We start from the raw sequence: 25211 nt of genomic DNA, 5'->3' as shown, positions 1-25211 counted from the left end.
ATAAATTTTGGTATGTTTTCTTATTATTGTCATGATCTTTGGTGAAATTATTGGTTATTTCTATGATTTGTTGTTTGACCCACCCATTCTTTTGTATTAGATTATTTAGTTTCCAATTAATTTTTGAGCTGTCTTTCCATATTTCTTCATTACATCTAAATTTTGTTGCATCATGATCTGAAAAGAATGCATTCAATATTTCTGCTTTTCTGCATTTACTTGTGAGGGTTTTATGCCTTAATATATAGTCAGTTTTTCTGTAGGTGCCATGTACTTCTGAGAAAAAAAGGTATATTCTTTTTTATCTCCATTCGGTTTTCTCTGGAGGTATATCATATCCAACTTTTCTAAAATTCTGTTCTCCTCCTTAACTTCTTTCTTGATTATTTTGTGGTTAGATTTATCTAGTTCTGAGAGGGGGAGGTTGATGTCCCCCACTAGTTTGGTTTTGCTGTCAATTTCTTCCTATAACTTATTTAACTTCTTTAGAAATTTGGATGCTACACCATTTGGTACATATATTTTTTAGTATTGATATTATTTCATTGTCTGTGGTAGCTTTTAACAAGATGTAATTTTCTTCCCTCTCTCTTTTGATTAGATCTGTTTTTGCTTTTTCCTTGTCTGAGATCATGATTTCTACCCTTGCTTTTTTTTTTTTTTTTTACTTCAACTGAAGCAGATTTTATTCTGGTCCAGCCTTTTACCTTTACTTTGTGAATGTTTCTTTATTTCAAATGTGTTTCTTGTAAACAAGATATTGTAGGATTCTGGGTTTTGACCCACTCTACTATCTGTATCCATTTTATGGGAGAATTCATCTCATTTGCATTCACAGTTATGATCATTAACTGTGTATTTCCTTCCATTCTATTTTTCTCCTTTTATCTCTCTCTTTTTACCCTGTCACTCCTCATCAGTGCCCTTCCTTCTTTTTCTGCCCCACTTTCTTTACCCATCCCTTCCTTCTTCCCTATAGGGTAAGAAATTTCTATACCCAACTGAGTGTATGCCCTCTTTGAGCCAAGTCTGATGTGAGGAAGGTTCAAACAATGCTCTTATCCCTCTCCCCTGAAATAGGTCTTTTGCACCTCTTCATGTAATATAATTTGCCCCATTCTGCTTCTGCTTTCTTCTTTTCCCAGTATGATGCTTTCTTCACTCCTTTTATTTAATATTATCACATCAAAGTTAACTCATGCTGCTGCTCTCCATCTATGTGTACTCCTTCTAACTGCCCTAATAAAGTTCCCATGTAGGGATGTAAAGAGTGTAACCTTTTTGAATAACATTTTTCCTGTTTGTTTATGCTTCTCTTGAGTCTTTTGTTTGAAGATCAAAATTTCTGTTCAGTTCCAATCTTTTAACAGGAAAATTTGCTAGTCCCCTCAATGAATGTCCATTTTTTCTCCTGAAAGATTATACTCAATTTTGCTGGGTAGTTGATCTTTGCTTGTTATCCTTTGCCCTCCAGAATATCATATTCCAAATCCTCCAATCCTTTAATGTAGAAGGTGCTAATTCCTGTGTGATCCTGACTGTGGCTCCTTGATAGGTTAATTGTTTCTTTCTCACTGCATGCAACATTTTCTCCTTGATCTGATGCTTCTAGAATTTAGCTACATTATTCCTTGGAGTTTCATTTTGGGATCTTTTCCAGGAGTTGATCAGTGGGTTCTTTCCATTTCTATTTTGTTCTCTGGTTCTAGGATATCAGGCAGTTTTCCTTGATAATTTTTTGAAAGATTCTGTCCCAGTTCTTTTTCTGATAGTGGCTTTCAGGCAGTCCAACAATTCTTAATTTATCTCTTCTAGATCTATTTTCCAGATCAGTTGGTTTTTCCAATAAGGTATTTTACAATGTCTCCTATTTTTTCATTCTTTTGATTTTTTTGACTTAATTTCTCATAAAGTCATTAACTTCCACTTGTCGAGTTCTGATTTTTAAGGTATTATTTTCTTCAGTTAGCTCTTATCCCTTTTTTTATATTTGGCTAATTCTTCAGGGGACTTTTTTTTTTTCATTTTGCCAGTTCTATTTTTTAAGACATTTCCTTCAGTTTTTGTACTTCCTTTTCTAAGCTTTTAACTCTTTTTTTATTATTCCCTTAATGATACTCATTTTTCTTCTGTCTCTTATTTAACTTTTAAAATCCTATTTGAGCTTTTCCAAGAGGACTTTTTGGACTTGATTCCAATTTACATTCTCCTTTAAGGCTTCATATATAAAGGTATTTTGACATTGTTGTCCTCTTCTGAGTTTATGTTTTGATTTTCCCCATTGCCATAGTAGTTTGCTATGTATGGGCTGCCCTTTTTGTGTGTTTTGCTCATTTTTCCATCCTATTTTTTGACTTTTAAAGTTCAGCTCTGCTACTGGGGTACAGTGACACGGTCCCAAGTGCCACTTTTGCTTGGAGTTATGGGCCTGGCCACTTATTTTCTGTGCAGGTGACTTTAGGCCTGGTGGCTTGCTCACTGGGCTTGGATGACTCAGTCTAGTCACACCTGTTGTGCTAGGGCATGGCAGTTTGCCTGAGGCTGGATGCCTCACAGCTGCTCTGTTTAGCTGCTGGCCTGCTAAGCCAGGACTATAGGGACTTAGTTACTTACCTGTGCTATGATAAAGAGTCTCCCACTTTCCTAGATACTGCCTATGCTGCATTACACCGCCCTTTTACCTAAATGAGACAGATCTTTCCTATAGTCTTTCTAAGTTATCTTGGGTTGGAAATTTTTTTCACCACATCTTTTCGTGGGTTTTGCCGCTCCAGAATTTATTTAAAGACTTGATTTAACAGTATTTTGAGGGAAACTGGGGAGAACTTAGACAACTTCCTGACTTTTCTCAGCCATCTTGACTTCCCCTCCCAGAGTGTTGCTACTGAGAAAATTCTAGTTCCTAAACAATAAGACCTGGGTTTTTTATTCCCAATTTAGTTATCATACCTGTTAGGGGATCTAGAACTCAGTCTGTTTGCATTCAATGTAATTCTATTACGTCCTTGTTCTAAGAAACCACAAGATTGCTTTCATGACTAATTTTGAACTTACCTGTTGAGGTAACATTAAAAGAATGTTCAGAACTAGGTTGTTTCACTTAGTAATTTCCATTTCACCTGTCCATAATAATGGGCAAATAACAATTTAATGAAAAAGCAAAGGAGAGGAAGAAATTAAGAATGGACAATCACATAACCAAATAATTACTCAGTAAATAATAGAGTGTTGGCTATTGACCTCAAAGGTCCTTATCATGTCTAAACCAATATTATTATAATCCTATTGTCTTTTATCCTGAAAATATGCACTTTTATAACATTAAAAAAAAATTTTTCTTTCTTTTCTAGAAGTTGATGGTGTCCCAGTATCTGAGATTTCAGGACCTTTCTCAACAGATGACATAGCAAGCAGCTGCATCCCTCGTTCACCTTCGAAAGAACCCATTTTGTGGATTGTCTCATATGCTCTCATGAGTTTGTGTGGAATTGTCTTCCTTGTATTAATCTCACTGTTGTTTCCATTCTGCTGTCCACGTTGTTCTCGTGATCCTAATTTAGTCAATGATGAATCCTGTCTAGTCCAGCATCGCTGGAAATGACAATCTTGATCCAGACCCAAGGAATTTGGGAGTCTGCGATTAAGTTTAAGTGAAAAATGTAACTACAAGCCAAGGATTTCTCCTATATACATTATAGAGTCAAATCATTGTTTGCTTACTGTATACAGTTCAGATTTCCATGTGCCTTGATTTTAAAGTTTCCAGTCCTCAAGGAGGGAAAAGCTATCCTAAACCAAATTCTCGTAATTGGGCTCCAGTCTCTATGTATGGAAGTCATTATGCTGCACAATATTGGATGCCAAAATCTAATGACGTACTTGAAAATGTAAAATAAGAAGGTCTCTTACACTTCAAAATCTCTTCCAAAATAGAGACTATAACTTCAAATTTCAGATGAAGGTAAATAACAATTTTAAAAGAATTTAAAAAAAAATAATTACTTATATTTTAGTTATTTTTTTCAATTTTTAACATATTTTAGTATAATATAAAGATTCATCTTATGATGGCAAGAGAGACTTAATGAGTTTACTGAACCTGCTATTCTCTCCATAGTTATAAGCTCACAACAGGCATTTTCATGGCCCTTCTGTGTACTTTGGATTAGAGTTCTAAAATACTTAATGACAGTGTCACCATCACTTGACAACCTTTACTTGTCTCTGCTTTTTAGGGTGGTGAGGGACCCTCTTGTCATAGATACCACACAAATAGAGATTTTGAACTCTCAGTTGTTCCTACCAGAATAATTCTAAACCAGTCATCATTAAAGACCTTAATATTCACTCACATAAAAACATAAAAGACCTTTTTGTTTCATCTGCTTTTGTTGATATATTTCCCTCTCACAAACCATCAGAATTACAGTAACTAAAAAGTAAGTTTTCATGTTTAGATTTCACCCTAGTAGGTAAATTAACTTACACTATTTTTTTCATGGATACCAGTTATTTATGACTAGTTTTCAGTGAACTTAGAAGAGTGAGGTGAAAATGAAGCAACGGACAATTTTATCCACTTTCAAAACTCTAGAAGTACTACTTCTTGTGCTCAGATACCCCTACACCTATACCTGAAGCTTACGCCTTTATATATCTGAAGCATAATAATTCTAGATTAGTTTTAAATACAAAATTTACCCACTTTGTGGATATTCAGGTTTTAGGCAATAAGAAATGGCTAAAACTGACATGTAACAGTTCTCTGCTTTAAATAGATAGAAATTGAAAAAATTCTTGATTACACTGCTTATTCAGAGATGCAACTGATGGCATTATAAAATATATGTTGCAATTAGGATTTTGAGTTTTTCCAATAATTGATTATCAACACTTTCCCTTACCCAACTTTCCATGTTATTTCTTATTGTCAGCTGAGTGGATATCCTCTGTAATCACTCTGATCCCATGGAAAGTTCCACGTAAATGTTGATTTCCTCTGGATAGAATTTCTTTTGCGGTTATAATAATTCCCATCAACAATCCATACCCTAAACACACCTAGCAATTTCTCACTGACTTGAATGTTATTTTATATGTGTCTTCACTGATGAAAGTCATTCCTTGTGAGGAAACTCCCTACACCAACGCAGATCAATAATTGTTCTGCAACTTTTAGCTACTTACTTGGGTTGCTAAAAGGCTTAACTGACTTGCCCAGGGTCTCACTCAAATCAGACGCGGGACTTGAGCTTTCAAACTGAGGCAAGTTCTCTGTCCTCTGGATGACCCTGCATACTCTACTTCTACATAATGCTGTATATAATCACACAGAACAGCTATTTTAACCCAGAAGCCTTATTGATACACTGAAGATTATATTATATATAATATACATATATTGTATGTATATAAAATATATAATTTTATGTATTATAAAATTATAATACATATATATATATATATATATATATATATATAGAGAGAGAGAGAGAGAGAGAGAGAGAGAGAGAGAAAGACAGAGAGACAGAGAGAGAGAGAGAGAGAAGGGGGAGAGAGAAAGTGTGTGTGTGCTCCATTGGTTCTAATTTCATAGGCAATCATTCAACAACTATTTTTAAAGCACCTAACATGTGGTAGGTATTTTCCTAGACAACCAGGACTTCAAGTACAAAAAAGAAACAATCCCTGCTCACAAATAGTTCAGTGAATTCTATACTTGGAAAGAGTAATTCATATCAATTGTAATATTGGCTGGCCACCCAATCCATAAGCTATCTCTTTATTCCTTTCCCTCCCCCCCAACCTAAGGTTTTTCTTATTACATAGTAAATAGAGATCTGGCTTTGAAGTCAGAAAGACAAGTGTTCTAGTACGTAATGCATACTAACTCTGAGACCCTAGGCAAATCAGTGCCCCAGACTATATACATTGTAGAATAGCTACTAGTCTCCATTGGTAAAGAGAGTTTCCTCACCAAACAGTTCTCAATTAACTAAATACCAGGCCTAGACCGAAAAACATAACAGAACAAAGAGTTGTGATTATTTAGAGATGAGATTGGGAATATGGTAACTTAGAATGTTAGTGGAGGAGTTCGTGAGATAGGAATTCTAATAATTGTTGTACAAACCTATCATTTTAGTCATAATCCATGGTCAGTAATAATACTTGAGGAAGCCAGTGCCTTTTTTGTAGGTGATATTCCTTGCCATATTTAGCTTTTCTTACTCAACTTTTTAGAGCTCTTTGAATAGAGTATTAGATCCAAAATCTATAGGAATTGTCCTTTCTTCTTTGCCTTTGAAATAATTAAAAAATAGCCATGACCTAATTAACTTTACTGTGTATTTCTTTATCAAGATTTATTTTATTTTGTTGTCACTTCATTCTATTAAAGCAAAATAACTGTTTTTAGCACCTTAATATATACTACGCACTATTTCAATGAAATTGCATTAGTATTCTGTGTTCCATAGTAAATTCCTCTTGTTTACCTTTCATTTAGGATGTCATGATATTTTCATAGAAATATATGAATTATATATTAATAATAATGCTCATATTAATGATCATGCTCAGATCATCTAATGTTGAGGTACCATTCTTTTGGGAGAAGACATCCTGTGTTCCCCTGCTAGAGAGGGAGCAACAGTTTCTATTGGCTGCTTAGCCCAAACAGATTTCATCTTTAAAAACTAATAGACTGGGATACTCACTGTCTCTCCAATGTGCTCTTTGCAGATTTTAGAGAAGGCTAAGAAAAGTACTGATGAATTGATGGGAATTGGGGAAGGGGGAAGGACTTCCTTCCCCTGCCCTCCCTTTTGGCCCAGTGGCTCTGAGAAACAGACTCAGTGTGTTTATCCTCAGGTTTTATGTACAGAAAACAATATCCAGGAACTTGGAAGCACAAACCATGGTGACCTTGGATTCAGATTCTAGGTGGGGCATTAAAAACAACCAGTCCAGCAAAAATGCAATGACAAATTTCCTTCATATATCTTATAAATGGAATACATACATACACACATACACACACACACACTCACAATTGGAATGTTGCAAATGGAATCCATATTTTGAGAAAAGAATATTTTCTGCAAAAAGAAAGCAAAACAAAGTGAAAACCTACTGACAATGCCAACTTCATTAAGGCTAATAAATTTTTACTTTCGAATAGCAAAAATTCTAATAAGGTTGCTTTGGCAACAACAATAAAAAAAGGCTTCAAGATGTTGTAAAGTTTCAATGACCTGATTTATATTTAAATTACAAACATTTCTAGATGACTCCCATTAAGCAAAACCAACAACGTATTCACTTCATCTGAAAGTGCATTCAGCATTGTACGTCTATGGCATCCTACTCTTCCATCTCTCTGTTTTTAAAGTGGGTTTTTTTGTTTTAATTAATAGAAACCTATTTTCTTTCCCTCTTACTACCCATCTCATTGGAAAAAAAAGAGAAAAGCAAAGCAAATCTCTTATGCATAGTCAAGTAAAACAAATTCCTTCATTGATTACATACGAATATATATATATGTTAGATGTGTGTATTAGATTGAAATATTAAATTAAAATATTAAAACATATGTATATATATTAGAAAGCTATGTTATATCTATCCGAGAATTTATATATAATTGTTATGGTTGAAAATTAAAGCAAACTAAGAAATAATGGTCTGAGCATGATCAACTTATTATTAAGGCTAGCAATAACCAATAAATTGCGTCTATGGCCTCTTAGTAACCAAAGACCCCAAGGTAGGGTTCACCAACCTTCATAAAGTTCTGGGAATACAATTGGGTAGGTGCAGAAGGTAATACAATTATTTACATGTAGATGGCAACATGATAGGTTACATCCAGAATACCCCGATGGCACCCATGTGGGGATAGTAACCACTCCTCTCCAATAATTAAGGAATGGTTGTTGTTTTATAGAACCCATCTGCATCTTGTGTTCTTGCTAGGAGATGAAGACTATCAGACTTATCTCCTTACAAAAGATTTAAAACTCCCCAAATTGCACAAGGACAGGCAAAGACGAAAGACATATCTTTTGGGGATGGTACCAAGTTTATTTGTAACTTTAACTCAGAGCGAAATTTCTGAGCTTAAAAAGTGGCTTTAGGTAAATGCAGACTCAATTATAAAATTAATAGAGCATAAAATCAAATACATTGTAGAATCAATAAAGTAGAAATTAATGCAGTAGAAACTCAAGGCAGTATTTTGATCTTTTCTTAACTATTCTAGAATTTACATATAATAGCTATTCAAGAATATTTATACACGTGTATATTACAGAAAATATATTATATTTTATATATATTTTATATAATTATATATTATATAATGTATAATTTTATATATATTTTATATAAATATATAATATATTACATAAAATTCTGTATCCTGAAATCTATTACTTCTCTGTCAAAAGGTCAATTGTATATTTCATCATGGTGATTGTATTGAGCATATAACAGCTTTAAAAAAATGTTTGTTTTTACAATGTTGTATAAATTATTATCCTGGTTCTACCCTTTAATTCATCATTTTATACACAGTCTTCCAATTTATTCATGTTTACAGTTGATGTAGCATAAATTGTTCTGTTTCTGCTTATTTCATTCTGTATCAGTTCATATAAGTTTCAGGTCTCTGAGATCATCTCTTTCCTCATTTCTTACAGCACAATAGTTGTTGTCCTTATAGTACTGTTTATTTAACCATTCCTCCATTGATGATCATCTCTATAGTTTCCAGTCTCTTTCCACCACAAAAATATCTGCTATAAATATTTTTCTATACAGAGCACTATTTTCTATTTCTTTAATATCTTTTGGCTATAGGCCTAAGATTGGACTGTTTTAGTAACTTTTTCAATTGCTTTCCAGAATGATTGTACCTATTCATAACTCTCCCAATACTTATTTTCCTTTGATGTCATCTTTGTCAATTTATTGGAGGTGAGGTAAACCCTGAGCGACTTTCATTTGGACTTCTCTAATGAGTAATGTTTTGGAGAATTATTTTATTATTTTTATTATTTATAGAGAAACTACTTTTCTTCACTGTTTATTTCCTTAGATATGAGTAACAGCTCTCATTTTTATAAATTTGAATCATTTCCTTGTGTTTCTTGGGAAAGAGACCTATATCAGAGAAACCAGCTGCTGAGACTTTCTTCCAGTTAGTTTTTTCTCTTTTAATCTTAGATTTGCTTTTTAGTTTTTTGTAATCAAAATTATCCACTCTATCTTTTGTGACTTTCTTTGACCCATTTGGTCATGAAATTTTCTGCTGTTTGTTGATGCAATATGTAATTTTCCCCCATATTTCTCTATTTGGTTTATGATATGACCTTTTATGACGAGGTTGCATTCATTTAACAATTTATCTTGTATGTTGTGTGAGGCATTGGTCCAAATCTAATTTCTTCTGACTACTGTCCAATTTTCCCAACTTCTCCTGTATATATATAGAGAGACACATACATGCATGTACATGTATATGTGTGTATGTATATATGTTTATGTTTGTCCTTCATTGCCGAAGAAGACCATGCCATCAGAGAAATGATGGCATGACTTGCCCTTGACTTTGTGCAGGTCATCAGCCTCACTTCTCCTCCAGAACCATCTGAATCCAGTGACCAGATATTTATCAGCATAACTGGAGATGACTCAGGATGAGGCAGTTGGGGTTAAGTGACTTGCCCAAGGTCACACAGCTAGTGAATGTCAAGTGTCTGAGGTGAGATTTGAACTCAGGTCCTCCTGACTCCTGCACTGGTGCTCTATCCACTGCACCACCTAGCTGTCCCATATGTGTGTGTGTGTGTGTATATATATATATATATATATATCCTGCACATGTATATATGTGTATACATACTATATATATATATATTCTATATATATGTATATGTGTGTATATATATCCAATATATGTATATGTGTGTATTTACATTTATATATGTATATATAAATATATATCCTATAGACTAGTATACTAGATATATTTACTTTTGTTCTACTGATCCATTTCTCTATCTTTTTTGTCCAGTACCAAATTGTTTTGAGAATTATTTCTTTATAGAGTAATTTGAAAACTAGAACCACTAGACTTTCTTTGTTCCCACTTCTTTTCTTTACTTCCTGAGAGATTTTTTTACCTTTTTCCTTCAGATGAGTTTATAATTTTTTCTAATTCCATAAAGTAACGGTAAAGTACTTTTGGTAGTTTGATAGGGATGGCATTGAGTTAATAAAAGTCATACCATTTTTGTTATTTAGGCTACCAATCCATGAGCCATTAATATTCATTAATATTTTTCCAATTATTTAGATCTATTTTTGGATCTAAGTAACAGTGATTTGTAATTGTAATTATATAGTTTTTCTGTGTATCTTGCTAGGTAAACTCCCAAGAACTTTATACATTTTATAATTATTTTATTTACATATATATAATAAAATAGTTATTTTAAACAGAATTTTTATGAATATTTGTCCAAGTTTTATTGATATTATATAAAAATTCTAATAACATTGTGGATTTGTTATAATCTCAAGTTTAATGAAATTGTTGTTTTAATTAATTTTTCATTGACTCCAGTGCTCTTTAAATATACTATCATATTATCTGCAAAAAGTGAATTTTGTTTCTTCTTTACCTATGCTAATTCCCTGAATTTATTTTTCTTGTCATTGCTATAGCCAGACCTTCTAATACTATGTCAATTAGAAGTCGTAACAATGGACATATTTTTTTACCCCTGATTTTATTGGAAAAGATTTTAGTTTATCTTCATTACATAATTATAGCTCTTGATGAGTATATGTTTGTATGTATGTATATGTACACTCACACATGTGAAACATCATACATGTACACACATATGTATACACTATTCATAATTTTAAGGAAAGGTCAATCTTTTCTAGTTTTTTTTATATAAATAAACATTGTATTTTTGTCAAAAAGCTTTTTCTAGATCCATTGATGTAATTACGTTATTATTTTTTATTTTGTTATTAATCTGGTTAAGTTCCAGTATTAAATCAGCCTTGCATTCTTGGTGTAAATTTACATGGTCATAGTACTTAATCTTTGAAATATATTATTTTAGCTTTTTTCTTAATATTTCATTTAAAGTTTTCACATTTGTTGCCCCAGTTTGATAACATGAGATGTCCTCCTTACTGAATATATCATACTTTAAATATCTGTAGTACATTTTAATTTGTTTCTATAAACAACATGTAGCAAAAAAAACCCAAAATTTAATACTTTTTTCCAGGGCATTCTAATTTTTATTGTTCTCAAAATGGTCCATGCAGATTTCTGTTTATTCTAAGGTAAATCTTAATGCAGTTCTGCAGTGTGATCAGTGTTAACAGGTCACAGATCAACTGAGATTTAGTGAAGAGTTGGAAGAATTTAAAAGCTCCCTTCTATCACAAATGTAAATCTAACTCAAAGAGTAACTGGCGATCGCATCCCTTTGTTATCTCAGCAACTTCATCAGGAAACATTCATCTCAATAGTATTTTGTGCCAACATATCTGGATACTACTGTCATATAACAATATTTTTTCTCTCAGGGGATGTAAATGATTGTAAAACACGCCAATAACACCTTAATCAAGAAATTACACCAAGAATCATCTGTTTCTTTAATTTATGGGAAATAATCACCTGGAAGTTTGCAATCTTTGCAAGTTGATAGAAGTCCAGGGGTACAAAATTGAGAGGCCAGTGATTTCTGTCTCTGTGTCCTGATTATTTCCGTACTACCTACAAACCACCCCCATGTCATTCTCATCCTCAAAAAACCCTTACTTGATTTATCTATCCCTGACAATCCTGATAATTTTCATTCCATCCTTCCTTCCTTTTGTGGCTAAACTCATTGAGAAGGCCATCTCTAATTGGTGTCTCCAGTTTCTTTCCTCTAGCTTTCTTCTCAACTCTCTGCAGTCTGACCTCAAACATCACTGAACTGAAACTGTTCTCTCCAAAGTTATTGATGATCCCTTAATTGTCAGATCCTTTGATACTGTTGATGGCCTTCTTTACATACTCTTCATTCTAAGTTTTCATGGCATTTCTCTTTCCTGGTTCTCCTCCTACCTACCTGACTAATGCTTCTCAGTTTCTCATGCCCATTAACCATGGGTATACCTTAAAACTCTATCTTGAGCCCTCTTCTCCCTCTATGTCATTTCACTTAGTGATTTCATTAGCTCCCATGGAAACAGTTATCATCTTTATGCTATATACCTCCAGAGAGACAACTGAGTGCAAACTGAAGCATATTTTCTTGATTTTTCTTGCTTTTATCTGCAACATGGCTAATGTGAAAATATATCTTACATGACTTCACATGGATAATGGATATTTCTCAGTGGGTGGGGGAGGGACTGGAAGTAGGGAGAGAATTTGGAATTGAAAATAAAAATTAAAATAAAAAGTAAAAAAGGGGATGCTACAAAGTCCTCTATTTCTTTAAAATCCTCTTTGTTTTCTTTTGTACTGTTATACTCTGTTTTTTTCTGGATAAGTTATTCTTGGTTGTAAGTCCATATCCTTTTTCTTCTAAGATATTATATTCTAAGTTTTCCCCTATTTTATACTAGTGGTTGCTAAATCTTGTGTGATTCTGACTGTACTCAGTACTTTTTTTTTTTTTTAATTTCTGGTTGCTTGTGGTATTTCTTCTTTGACTTGGAAGCTCTGGATTTTGGCTGTGAAATTCCTAGAAATTTTTATTTTGTGGTTTATTTTGGGGGGTGATGAGTAGATTCTATTCTGTTTTGCCCTCTGGTTCTAAGATATCTGGCAATTATTTTTAAAGATTTCTTAAATACAATAACTAAGCTTTTTTTTTTGGTCATGGTATTTATATAATCCAGTGATTCTTACATTTTTCTCCTATGTATTTTCTATGAGATACCTTTTATTTCCTTGTTATTCTTTTCAGCCTTTTGACTCTGTGTTAATATTTGTTGTTGTTTCATGAAGGCATTGGGTTCTACATGGTCCACTCTAATTTTTACAGAGTTTGTGGCTTAGGGGAAGGTTTTACGCCTTTTTTGTCAAGCAATAAATTCATTTTCCGATTTTTTCTTCCATAGCTCTCATTTCTTTTCCATTGTATTCCTTGAGTATTCTTGTTCAATTTATAAAACAACATTCTTTGACTTTTAAAAAATTCTTCATTCATCTCTTCTAGGAATTATAATCAAATCTGTACCCAAGGTGTGTTTTCTCTTTGAGACATTTCTTATAGGTATTTTGGAATTGTTCTCTTTTTTCTTTGCATCTTAAGCTACCCTATTACCATTCTAGCTCTTTATGGTGGAATTCTTTTTTATTTGTTCGTTCTTCCATCCTGCTTCCTAATTTTAGACTTGACATTAGGATGGAGCTCTGCCACAGTACCGAAGGAAATGTCCCAACTGACCCTGATGCTGCTTTTATTGGTATTTAGTATCATGTTATTCTAGGATCTCCAAGCTTTCACTACCCCCAGCATGGTCTTACAGGATAAAATTTGATTGTTGTCCCCATGGTCTAAGCTTCACCTGTGGGTTTTTTTTTTTTCTGAGCAACAGATGAATGCTGCAGAGCCCACCTCTGTCAACTATCCAAAAATTTAGCTTGTTTCAAGAAACAGAATTTTGGGTTACCTGTTGGTGTTGGATTCCTGACCTGGCTATTCTTTTTTCAGCTTCAGATTAGGGTAGATGCTAAAACTGTATAACCTTTAGATGGCTGGGGTTCCACACTTGCTTCCTACCAATCAGTTACTATTGATCTATTAACCACTATTCTTTGTGTCCTCTCATTCAATCAGGTCTTAATCTACTAAAGGGTGGTATCATCCTGCCCATTTCTCTCCATCTTTTTCAGAAAGATACCATGAGAGATTTAGTTAAATGCCTAGCTGAAATCAAAGTATCATGACTGAGAAAAAATAATTATTTTTCTCTTATATTAATAGCCAATTACTATTGGAGACATCTGGGATTTTTTACCTTCCTATTTCCTCATTCTCTACTGGGTCAAATCACCTCTGAAGAATACAACTGATGATGAGATTAGATTTTAACATTCTCCTCAGTGTTGTTCAGCTCTCTCCCAAGAAGCTTGGTTTTGATTAAGAGTGAAAAGAATCTAATTTAGGTAAATTTCTGTCATTATGTTCTATTTAGACAAGCTTGGGTAGAGGTAGATCTTTCTGTCTAAATTCCCCTCAAGCTGGGACTGGTCTGGTGGAGATGTAAGAGTGATATAATTAAGGTCAAATCCCCCACCCCTTCATCAGACTAAGTCTACCTCTCATTATAATATTTGTTCTCTCATTAATTGTTAACCAAAGTCAATTTCCATCAGTCAGGAACACACATACTCAAGCATATAAAAGTGTCAAGAGACCTTCAGGAAGGGTCTTTTGGTTGAAGAGGGATAGTCATATACCCATTCTGTAATTAATAATTTGCTAGCTGTAATTAATGGAATTATTAATTACCCAGAAATTAAGTCTCTCAAACTTTTTATACATCACATTACTAACTTAATCTCAAATTCTCAAGACTAGCCATAATCTAAACAGGGTCAGGATGATCACATAATAGTGGATGAAAATATAATTAATAAGATTGATTTCTAGACTAAAGTAAGCTCAGTGGAGTCAGTTTAGTACGGTGCATAGAGTCATAAACTTAGGGTCAGAAGAAACCTATGTACAAATCCCAGCTTTTATAAGACTAAGCAAATAATTTAATATCTTTTACGCTAAGTATAAGAGATAATATGATTGTAATACCTACTTCACAGAGTTGTTGTGAAGAATAAATGAGAGGTATGTGAAGCACTTTCTTTCATTTTTTTCCCACTTACATGTAAAAACCATTTTTAACACTTTTTTTTAATTTGGACTTCCAAATTCCCTCCCCTCATCCCTTGCTGAGGCCACAAGCAATTTGATATAGATTATACATGTGCAGTCATGCACAATATATTTCCATTTCAATCACGCTGTGAAAGAAAAAAGACCCTCCCAAAAAAAAATGTTTTTTAAGTTTAGAAAAGTATACTTCAATCTTCATTCAGACTTCATCATTTCTCTGGAAGTGGACAGCATTTTTTCATTGTAATTCCTTCAGAATTGGTTTGGATATTTGTATTGCTGAGAAAAGCTAAGTCATTCACGGTTGATAATCACACAATATTGCTATTACTGTGCACAATGTTCTCCTGGTTCTGCTCACTTCACTTTGCATCAGTTCATAAGTCTTTCCAGATATTTCTAAAAACATGCTATTTCTCATTATTATAGCATAATAACAGTCCATCAAAATCATACACTACAATTTCTTCGGGAAATTCCCAAATGGTGAGAATCTCCTCAATTTCCAATTCTTTGCCACCACAGAAAGAGCTGCTATAAATATTTCTGTACATATAAATATTTTTTAGAATACTCTCTTTGGGATACAAACCTAGTAGTGGTATTGCTAGGTCAAAGGGTATGAATAATTTTATAGTTCTTTGGGCATAGTCCCAAATTGCTCTCCAGAATGGCTAGATCAGCTCACAACTCCAACAGAACATTAGTGTCCAAAATTTTTTTACATCCCCTCTGATGTCATTTGTCATTTTCCTTTGCTGTCATATTAGCAAATCTGATAGATGTAAGATGGTATCTCAAAGTTGTTTTAATTTGAATTCCTCTCATCAATAGTGACAGAGTATTTTGTCATATGACTATAGTTAGTTTTGATTTCATTACCTGAAAATTATCTGCTCACATCCTTTGATCATTTACCACTTGGGAATGACTTGTCTTCTCAAAAATTTGACTCAGTTCTTTATATATTTGAGATTGTCATGCCAATGTGATATTCACAGGGCAGATGGTGGCCATGAATATCCCAATTCAATTCTGATTAGCAAAATACATGGAAAACAGAACTAAAACATTTATTTAGACACCAGAAAGCCAAATCCCAATACCACAAAGCCAAATCCATCATAGTAAGAAATCTATACACAACAACAAATGCAAAAGACAACACCATCCCCAAGCCTTCACTCTGTTGGGCTTCCCACAAACCATCTTACTTAAACAAAATCACAAGACTCTCTCACTCACACTAACCAGATGCCTGCTTGCCTGCATCCTTCCTAGCTCTGATTGCTCTCCAACTTCCTCTCAACTCTGCTCTAGCTCCACCTCTTCCTGTTTCACCCATTCAGCAAGCTGGTAGGAGGAGTTTTCTGAATAGGTGGAACAGGAAGGTTCAAGTAGAAAGAGGTGGAGCTAGAGCACAGCTGAGAAAAATTGGTGAGAGCAGTCAGAACTGAGGGAGTAGGCAGCTGACTAGCATACCTGTGAGAGCTTGTTTGTGATTTTGTTTATGGGATTTGGTTTGTGGGAAGGCTAGCAGGGGGAAGCCTTCGGGATGGTATTGTCCTCTACATTATTTATTATTGTGTATAAATTTTTGTTGCTATGATGGATTTGGCTTTCTGGTGCCTGAATAAATGTTTTGGTTGTGTCTTCCATGTGGAGAATCTGTTGTATAAGATTCAGAATTGCACTGGGATATTCATGGCCACTGTAGGCACTGTGAATATTATGTAGGTGCTACAGAAATGAGGCCTTTATCAAGTAAACTTGCTGTAAATTTTTTTTCCTACTTTTCTGCTTTCCTCCTAATCTTGGCTGCATTGGTTTTGTTTATGCAAAAACTTTAAAATTTAATGTAATCCAGATTATTCTTTTTACATTCCATAATGCTCTCTATCTCATTTGGTGATAAATTCTTCCCATATACATATACTTGACAGGTAAACTATATCATGCTCTAATTTGCTTATGGCATCAGCCTGTGTGTCTAAATCATGTACTCAGTTTGAAGTTATCTTGGAATGTGGTGTTAGATATTGGTCTGTATAAGGTTTTTGCCAAGTTTTCCATGTTTTTGTCAAATAGTGAGATTTTGTCTCAAAAGCTTGTGTATTATGTATTTAATCTACTCTACTGGTCCACTACTCTATTTCTTGGTCAGTACCAGATTATTTTAATAATTACTGCTTTATAATACAATTTGATATCTGGTACACATAGTCCATTTTTTTGTGTGAGGCACTTTCTAACCCATATAATATTGCATGGTATGGTTTTGTGTTTAGACATGATTTTGTTGGTCTAAGTAATACTCAGTGAAAAGCTTGCTTCTAATAATGAAGATTAACAAGGGTTCTTCAAATTAAAGTCTTGGTTGCTGGGGGTACTGAGGTAAAGTGATTTCTCCAGTCATACAGTCCACAGAGCCAGCACTTGAACCTAGGTTTTCCTGATTTCAAAAGATGAGCACTAATTTACAGTGCCTTTACTGTATGGGTAATATGACTTATAAAAACGAGCCATTGTCTCGCTTTTATATATGAGTAACAATAATGCCTTTGGCTTATTTATCAGTAAAACATTAATTCTGAATTTTTTTTTAGTAATTAGCAATTAGTTTACAATGAAATAGCCATAAACTCAGACCTGATTCCACTTGTGAACAACACTATGGGATTCCTTTCTGAGGAAAGATCGTCAAAAGCATATGGCAATATGATCTGTGCTTCATCTGCAGTAGAGCATTCTTTTAATTTCTTGAGCCAATCATCCAATGTGAAAGAATAAATGAAAGGCTAAAAAAAAGAAAGAAAAATAAAGAGCAGTATTTATTATTCTCACCACAGCAGAACAGGATAGATATTTGGAGGGGAAGCAATGTCATTAGAAAAATTTCAAATGGAAATGGAAATCACAGAATTTGTGCTTTAAAATGAAAAGGGGAAAAAACCACAACATTTTAAAAACTAAACCCTGTCCCCCTTTCAAACCTCCCTAAATCTAACAAATGCGTTAAGATCCTTCTAGTCTCTGAAATCATCCAGAAATCTTCATTCTCCCTCATTCTGCATATCTAATCTGTTATCTAATCTTGCCTTCAAAAAATCTCTTGAACAGGATTTTATCAGCTCTTGCCTATATTCTTGTTATGGGAACTTTATTTGGTCTTTCTGCCTCAATTCTCTCCCCTTTGCAGTTCATTCTACAAACCATTGCCAAAATAATTTTCTTTAAGTTAATAATAATAAATATAATAAAATAATAAAAAATTTAAAAAATAATAAAAATTATAAGTTAATAATAATAAAATAAGTTCCTTTAAGTTAAATCAACTCAAACAATTCCAGTAGCTCCCTGTTGCTTTTAGGGTAAATTGAAGCATCTATTTATGTTTTAGAGCCTTTTATAAACTGCTTTCAGCCTAAATTCCAGCTTCGTTGGACTCACTGTTCTATATCCTACAGTCCAGCCACTCTGGCCTTCTCTCTGTTCTCCACACACAGTTCTCTTTCCTTGCCTTTGCATGGGCCATTCTCCATTACTCAAATGCATTCCCTCTTTGCCTCTGCTTCATAGATTTCCTTTCAATAAGAAGCTCAGACAGCATCTCTGCAAGAAGACTTTCTTGACTCTTCTGTTAGTTAGAATCACATTGTTTTCAACTATGCTCTCTATATTTCTATTAACTTTATATTTGTTGCTGTATGATGTGTGTGTGTGTATGTGTGTGTGTGTGTATTCTCTCCTCCATTAAGTTCATGAACTCACCTATTTGAACTTCTGGGAGCCAAGATGGCAGAGTGATCTGTAAATGTTCTCCCCCTCCACTTGAAAAACCCAGAGATTATTTCCTCAGGAAAAATCTTGAAATAGTGGGGTCAGCTGAAAGGGTAAATAGTCTCTTAGCTCAAGAGGTTAGGAAAATTGCAAAGGGGGGTCCCTCTTGCTGTGGCTGAAGGGGACCAGTGCAAGACCAGAGCTGTACCAGACAGCTGCACCTGATTGATCCAGGAAGAGATACTGAGCCCCAGGAGGATGAATCCCATAAGCACCAACACAAGAACCCCAGGTGTAGCTTTGCACAGCTAGGGGAATTGAGCAGACACCAGCTCAGAATGGGGTTCACCAGCTGCTGAGCCTGCCTGTGCTCTAGCTCAGGAGAGGCCAGACCACCCCTCCTCCACACCTTGTGCAGTGAGCTCCAGGGTTACTCTGGGGAAACTCAAAAAAATTTCATGTGGCCTCTGCTTTGGCACACCAGCCAGCTCAGCACCAGGTAAGCTGCAGCATTCTAGCTGAAAGAACCAGAGCCCACAATACACAAAGCCTTGATTTCTAAGCACAAGACTCATGGGACAAAGCCCCCTGTGCCCCATAAGCAGCGATCCACTCTAAAAGCCAGGGAAAAGACAATTATAAGTAAGAAGCAAACCAGAGAAGAAAAGACTATAGAATATTGCTATAAGAAGGAACAAAACACGAATATCAAAGAGATCCACACTGAGACTGTACTATCTGAAATGTCAGAAGGGAATATGCATTGATCTCAAACCCAAAGAGTATTCTTGGAAGAGCTCAAGGAGAATTTTAAAAGCCAAATTAGAGAGGTAGAATAAAAAATTGCTAATAATTTTAAAAATAAGAAAAAAGAATTCATGGAAGAATTTAAAAAGAAAATTGGACAAATGGATAAAGACATACAAAACTTAACTGGAACAACTGGATAAATGGAAAACATAGATGCAAAAGTTAACTGAAGAAAACAATCTATTAAAAATTAAAATTGAGCAAGTAGAAGTTAATGACTCTATGAGTCATCAAGAATTAAACAGAAGCTAAAGAGTGAAAAAATAGAAGAAAACATAAAATCTCTCACTGGAAAAACTGACCTGGAAAATAGATCCAGGAGAGAAAATTTAAGCATTAATAGTCTACTGGAAAATAATGATGAAAAAAGAGCCTGGATAATATCTTCTAAGAAATCATCAAGGAAAACTTCCCTGAGATTCTAGATTCAGAGGCCAAAATAGAAAGAATCCACCGATCACCCCCTGAAAGAGATCCCAAACTGAAAACACCAAGGAATATTGTTGCCAAATTCCAAAACTATCAGGTTAAGGATCCAGAAAGAAACAATTCAAATATCAAGGAAATACAGTCAGAATCACACAGCACCTTGCAGCTTCTACATTTAAAGATCAGAGGGACAGGAATATGGCATTTCAAAAGGCAAAGGAGCTCGGACTGCAAGCAAGGATCGATTACCCAGCAAAACTGAGCATAATATTTCAGGCAAGGAGATGGACATTCAATGAAATAAGGAATTTCCAGGCATTCCTGATGAAAATGTCAGAGCTCAAAATACAATTTCATCTTCAAATACAAGTTTCAAGAGAGGCGTAAAAAGGTAAACAGTGGAAAAAGCAACTTGTTATTCAATATAGGCAAACTGTTTGCATCTCTATAAGGGAAGATAATACTTATTAATCTTGAAATTTGTATATTTCTTTTGATATTTAAAAGAGACATACATAGATAGAGGGAGTAGGTATAAATTAAATGATGTGATGATAAATATGTGATTTAAGGGTGTGAAGGGATTGTGACAGGAGATGTGAAAAGGAGGAGGGAGAAAAAAGTAAATTATATCATAGGAAGAGGGACAAAACATATTAAAGTACAGGGAAAGAGGGCAGGGAGATGAGCACTCTTTGAGATTTATTCTTATCTGATTTGCTTCAAGGAGGAAACAACAAAATCAGTAACTAGCCTAATAGGCAATAGGAGGAGAAGGGGGAAAGAAAAGGGAGGGTGGCTCATAGCAGGGAGGGAAGACTGAGGGAAGTGGTGGTCAAAAATTAAAACTCTACTGTGGAGGGGAAGGGAGAAGGGAGAACTAAAATCATAAGTGGGGGGGAATAGGATGGAGGGAAAGACACAGATAGTAATCATAACTGTAAATGTGAATGGAATGAACTCTCCCATAAAACAGGCTGATACTGGAATGAATTAAAAACCATAATCCAACAATATGTTGTTTACAAGAAACATATTTGAAACAGGGAGATTACACAGGGTAAAAATAAAAGCTTGGAGCAGAATATATTATGCTTCAGCTGATGTAAAATAAAGCAGGAGTAGCAATCCTAATCTCAAACAAAGCAAAAGCATAAATAGATCTAATCAAAAGAGATGAGGAAGGAAACTATATTCTGCTAAAAGGCACCATAGAGAATGAAGCAATATCATTACTAAACATATATGCACCAAGTAGTATGGCATCCAGATTCTTAGAGGAGAGATTAAGGAAGTTACAGGAAGAAATAGACAGCAAAACTATGCTAGTGGGGAACTTCAACTTTCCCCTCTCAGAACTTGATAAATTTAACCTCAAAATAAAAAAGAAAGAAGTTAAGGGGGTGAGTAGACCTCTGGATGAGTTACATATGATAGATCTATGGAGAAAATTGAATGGGTATAGAAAGGAATATACCTTTTTCCCCAAGGTACATGGCACATATACAAAAATTGACCATGTACTAGGACATAAAAACCTCACAATTCAGTGCAGAAAGGCAGAGATAGTCAATGCATTCTTCTCAGATCATAAAGCAATAAAAATTAATTGGAAACTAAACAATCTAATCCTAAAGAATGAGTGAGTTAAACAACAAACCATAGAAACAATCAATAACTTCATTCAAGTGAATGAAAATAATAAAACACCTAACAAAACTTATGGGATGCTGCAAAAGCAGTTCTTAGGGGAAATTTTATATCATTGAATGCCTGCATGAATACAATAGAGAAAGAAGTGATCAATGAATTAGGCATGCTGAAAAAGCTAGAAAAAGAACAAACTGAAAATCCCCAAGTAAATACTTAGTTAGAAATACTGAAAATCAAAGGAGAAATTAATAAAACTGATATTAAGAAAGCTATTGAACTAATAAATAAAACTAAGAGTTGGTTTTATGAAAAAAACGATAAAATTAACAAACCTTTGGTCAATTTGATTTAAAAAATGAAAAAGAAATTACCAATTTAAAAAATGAAAAGAGTGAACTCACCTCCAATGAAGAGAAAATTAAAACAGCAATTAGAAATTACTTTGCCCAACTGTATGCTCATAAATTTGACAATCTAAGTGAGACAGATGAATATTTTTAAAAATATAAATTGCCCAGATTAATAGAAGAGGAAGTTGAATACTTATGTAACCCCATCTCAGAAAAAGAAATTAAAGAAGCCATCAATGAACTCCCTAGGAAAAAATTCTCTAAGGCATGATGGATTTACAAGTGAATTCTACCAAATATTTAAAGGACACTTAATTTCAATACTATATAGACTATTTGGGAAAATTGGTGGAGTCCTACCAAATTCTTTTTATGATGCAAATATGATTCTGACACCTAAACCAGAAAAAGTCAAAACAGAGAATGTAAATTATAGACCAATTTCTCTAATGAATATAGATGCAAAATTTTTAAATAAGGTCTTAGCAAAAAGAAGACAGCAATTTATCACAAGAATAATACATTATGATCAGGTAGTATTTAGATGAGGAATGCAGGGCTGATTCAATATTAAGAAAACTATTAGCATTATTGATCGTATCAACAACAATAATAACAGAAACCATATTATTATCTCAATAGATGCAGAAAAAGCTTTTAACAAAATACGACACCCATTCCTATTGAAAACAGTGGAGAGCATAGGAATAAATGGAACTTTCCATAAAATAATAAGCAGTATCTACCTAAAACCATCAACAAGCATTATATTGCAATGGGGATAAGCTAGATGCATTTCCAGTAAGATCAGGGGTAAAACAAGGATGTCCATTATCACCACTGTTATTCAATATGGTGTTAGAAATGCTAGCTTGTAGCAGTAAGAGAAGAAAAATAAATTGAAGGAATTAGAATAGGCAAAGAAGAAACTAAGTTATCACTCTTTGCAGATGATATGATGATATACTTAGAGAATCAAGTAAAAAAACTACTTGGAATAATAAAGAACTTTGGCAAAGTTGCAGGTTACAAAATAAACCCACATAAATCATGTGCATTTCTACGTATCGCTAACACAGTCTAAGAGCAAGAGATAGAAAGAGAAATTCCATTTGAAGCTAAGATAGACACTATAAAATATCTGGGAGTCTACCTGCCCAAAGAAACCCAGGGGCTATATGAACACAATTACAAAACACTTTTCACACAAATAAAGTCACCTCTAAGTAAGTGGCAAAACATCAGTTGGTCATAGGTAGGCCAAGCTAATATAATAAAAATGACAATTCTACCTAAATTAATTTATTTTTTCAGTACCATACCAATCAAACTACCAGAAAAATCTTTTCTAGAGCTAAAAAAAGTAATATCAGAATTCAACTGGAAGTATAAAAGGTCCAGAATATCAAGGGAATTAATGAAAAGAAATGCTAGGGAAGGTAGCCTAGCCCTACCAGATCTCAAATTGTATTATAAAGCAGCAATCATCAAAACCAACTGGTAATGGTTGAGAAATAGAGGAGTAGATCACTGGAATAGGTTAGGTACTCAAGAGACAGTAGTCAATGAATGTAGCATTCTACTATTTGATAAACCCAAGGACCCCAGCTTCTGGAATAAGAACTCACTGTTTGACAAAATTTGCTGGGAAAACTGGACAACAGTGTGGCAGAAACTGGGCATAGACCAATACCTGACACCATACACAAGAATAAAGTCCAAATGGATACATGATCTAGGTATAAAAACTGATACCATAAACAAATTAGGTAGCAAGGAACAGTGGATGTGTCATATTTATGGAGAATAGAGAAATTTATGATCAAACAAGAGATAGAGAACATAATGAAGTGCAAAATGGATAATTTTGATTACACTAAATTGAAAAGGTTTTGCACAAACAAAACCCATTTCAACCAAGATTAAGAGGGAAGCAGAAAACTGGGAAAGAATTTTTGTGACTTGTGTCTGTGATAGAGACTTCATTTCTAAAATATATAGAGAAGTGAGTCAAATATATAGAGAAGTGAGTCAAATGTACAAGAATACAAATCATTCCCCAACTGATATATGGTCAAAGAATATGAATAGGGAGTATTCAGAAGAAATTAAATCTATATGTAATCGTATGAAAAAATGCTCTAAATCACTATTGATTAGAGAGATACAAATCAAAACAGCTCTGAGGTACCACATCACACCCATCAGATTGGCTAACATTACAAAACAGAAAGATGATAAATGTTGGAGACGATGTGGGAGTTTTGGAACACTAATTCATTGTTGGTGGAGCTGTGAGCTGATCCAACCATTCTGGAGAGCAATTTGGAACTATGCCCAAAGGGCTACAAAAATGGCATACCAGTTGACCCAGCAATACCACTTTGAGGACTGTATCCCAAAGAAATCATAAAAATGGGAAAGGGTCCCACGTGTCCCACGTTTATAGCAGCTTTCTTTGTGGTGGCCAAGAACTGGTAATCAAGGGGAATGGTTGAACAAATTGTGGTATATGAATATAATGGAATATTATTGTGCTTTAAGAAATGATAAACAGGAAGACTTCAGGGAGGCTTAGAAGGACTTATATGAACTGATGCTAAATGATAGGACCAGAACCAGGAGATCATTGTATACAGTAACAACCACAGTGTGCAAGGAATTTTTCTGATAGACTTAGCCCTTCACAGCAATGCAAGGACCTAAAACATTCCCAAAGGATTCTTGAGGCAAAATGTTATCCATATCCAGAGAAAGAACTATGGAATTGAAATGCAGAATGAAGCAGAATATTTTCTCTTATGTTATGTTTTGGTTTTGGGGGGGCTTTTCTCATGGTTTCTCCCATTCATTTTAATTCTTCCATGCAACATGACTAATGTGAAAATATGTTTAATAAGAATGTATTTGTAGAACCCGTATAAGATTGCAGGCTGTCTTGAGGAGGAAGAGAGGAGGGAGGTAGAGAAAAATCTAAGACTTGTGGAAGTGATTGTAGAAAAGTGAAAACAAATAAATTAATTAAAAAAAGAAAATGTTCAAAAAGTGAATATAAATTCATTGAGAATAGGGATCATTTCATGGTTTAATTCTTTGACTTGTATTCTCAATCCCTAGCAGAGTGACTGGCACATAGTAGACACTTCAAAAATGATTGATTACAAGCAAGTCTAACAATGCACATGTACTGTGATCAATACTGCACCAAAGTAGTCAGGCTTTGCTGCTGATTATAAAATAAAGACAAAAATGTGTGAAT

The 25211-nt window shown here is 34.1% G+C and overlaps 1 protein-coding gene across 1 annotated transcript in view; it reads left to right on the top strand.

The window, feature by feature from the left end:
• The window catches only part of BACE2 (beta-secretase 2), a 124356-nt gene extending 118018 nt beyond the window's left edge, over positions 1-6338 (top strand). The window contains exon 9 of the mRNA XM_072614781.1: positions 3351-6338. Within this exon, the coding sequence (XP_072470882.1) occupies positions 3351-3601 (251 nt within the window). The 3' untranslated portion in view covers positions 3602-6338. The remainder of the gene's footprint in view (positions 1-3350) is intronic.
• Positions 6339-25211: the final 18873 nt, after the last annotated feature.

The sequence above is a fragment of the Notamacropus eugenii genome, chromosome 5, assembly GCF_028372415.1.
Source record: "Notamacropus eugenii isolate mMacEug1 chromosome 5, mMacEug1.pri_v2, whole genome shotgun sequence".
NCBI lineage: Eukaryota > Metazoa > Chordata > Mammalia > Diprotodontia > Macropodidae > Notamacropus > Notamacropus eugenii.
This window is presented reverse-complemented; position numbering and strand designations above follow the sequence as displayed.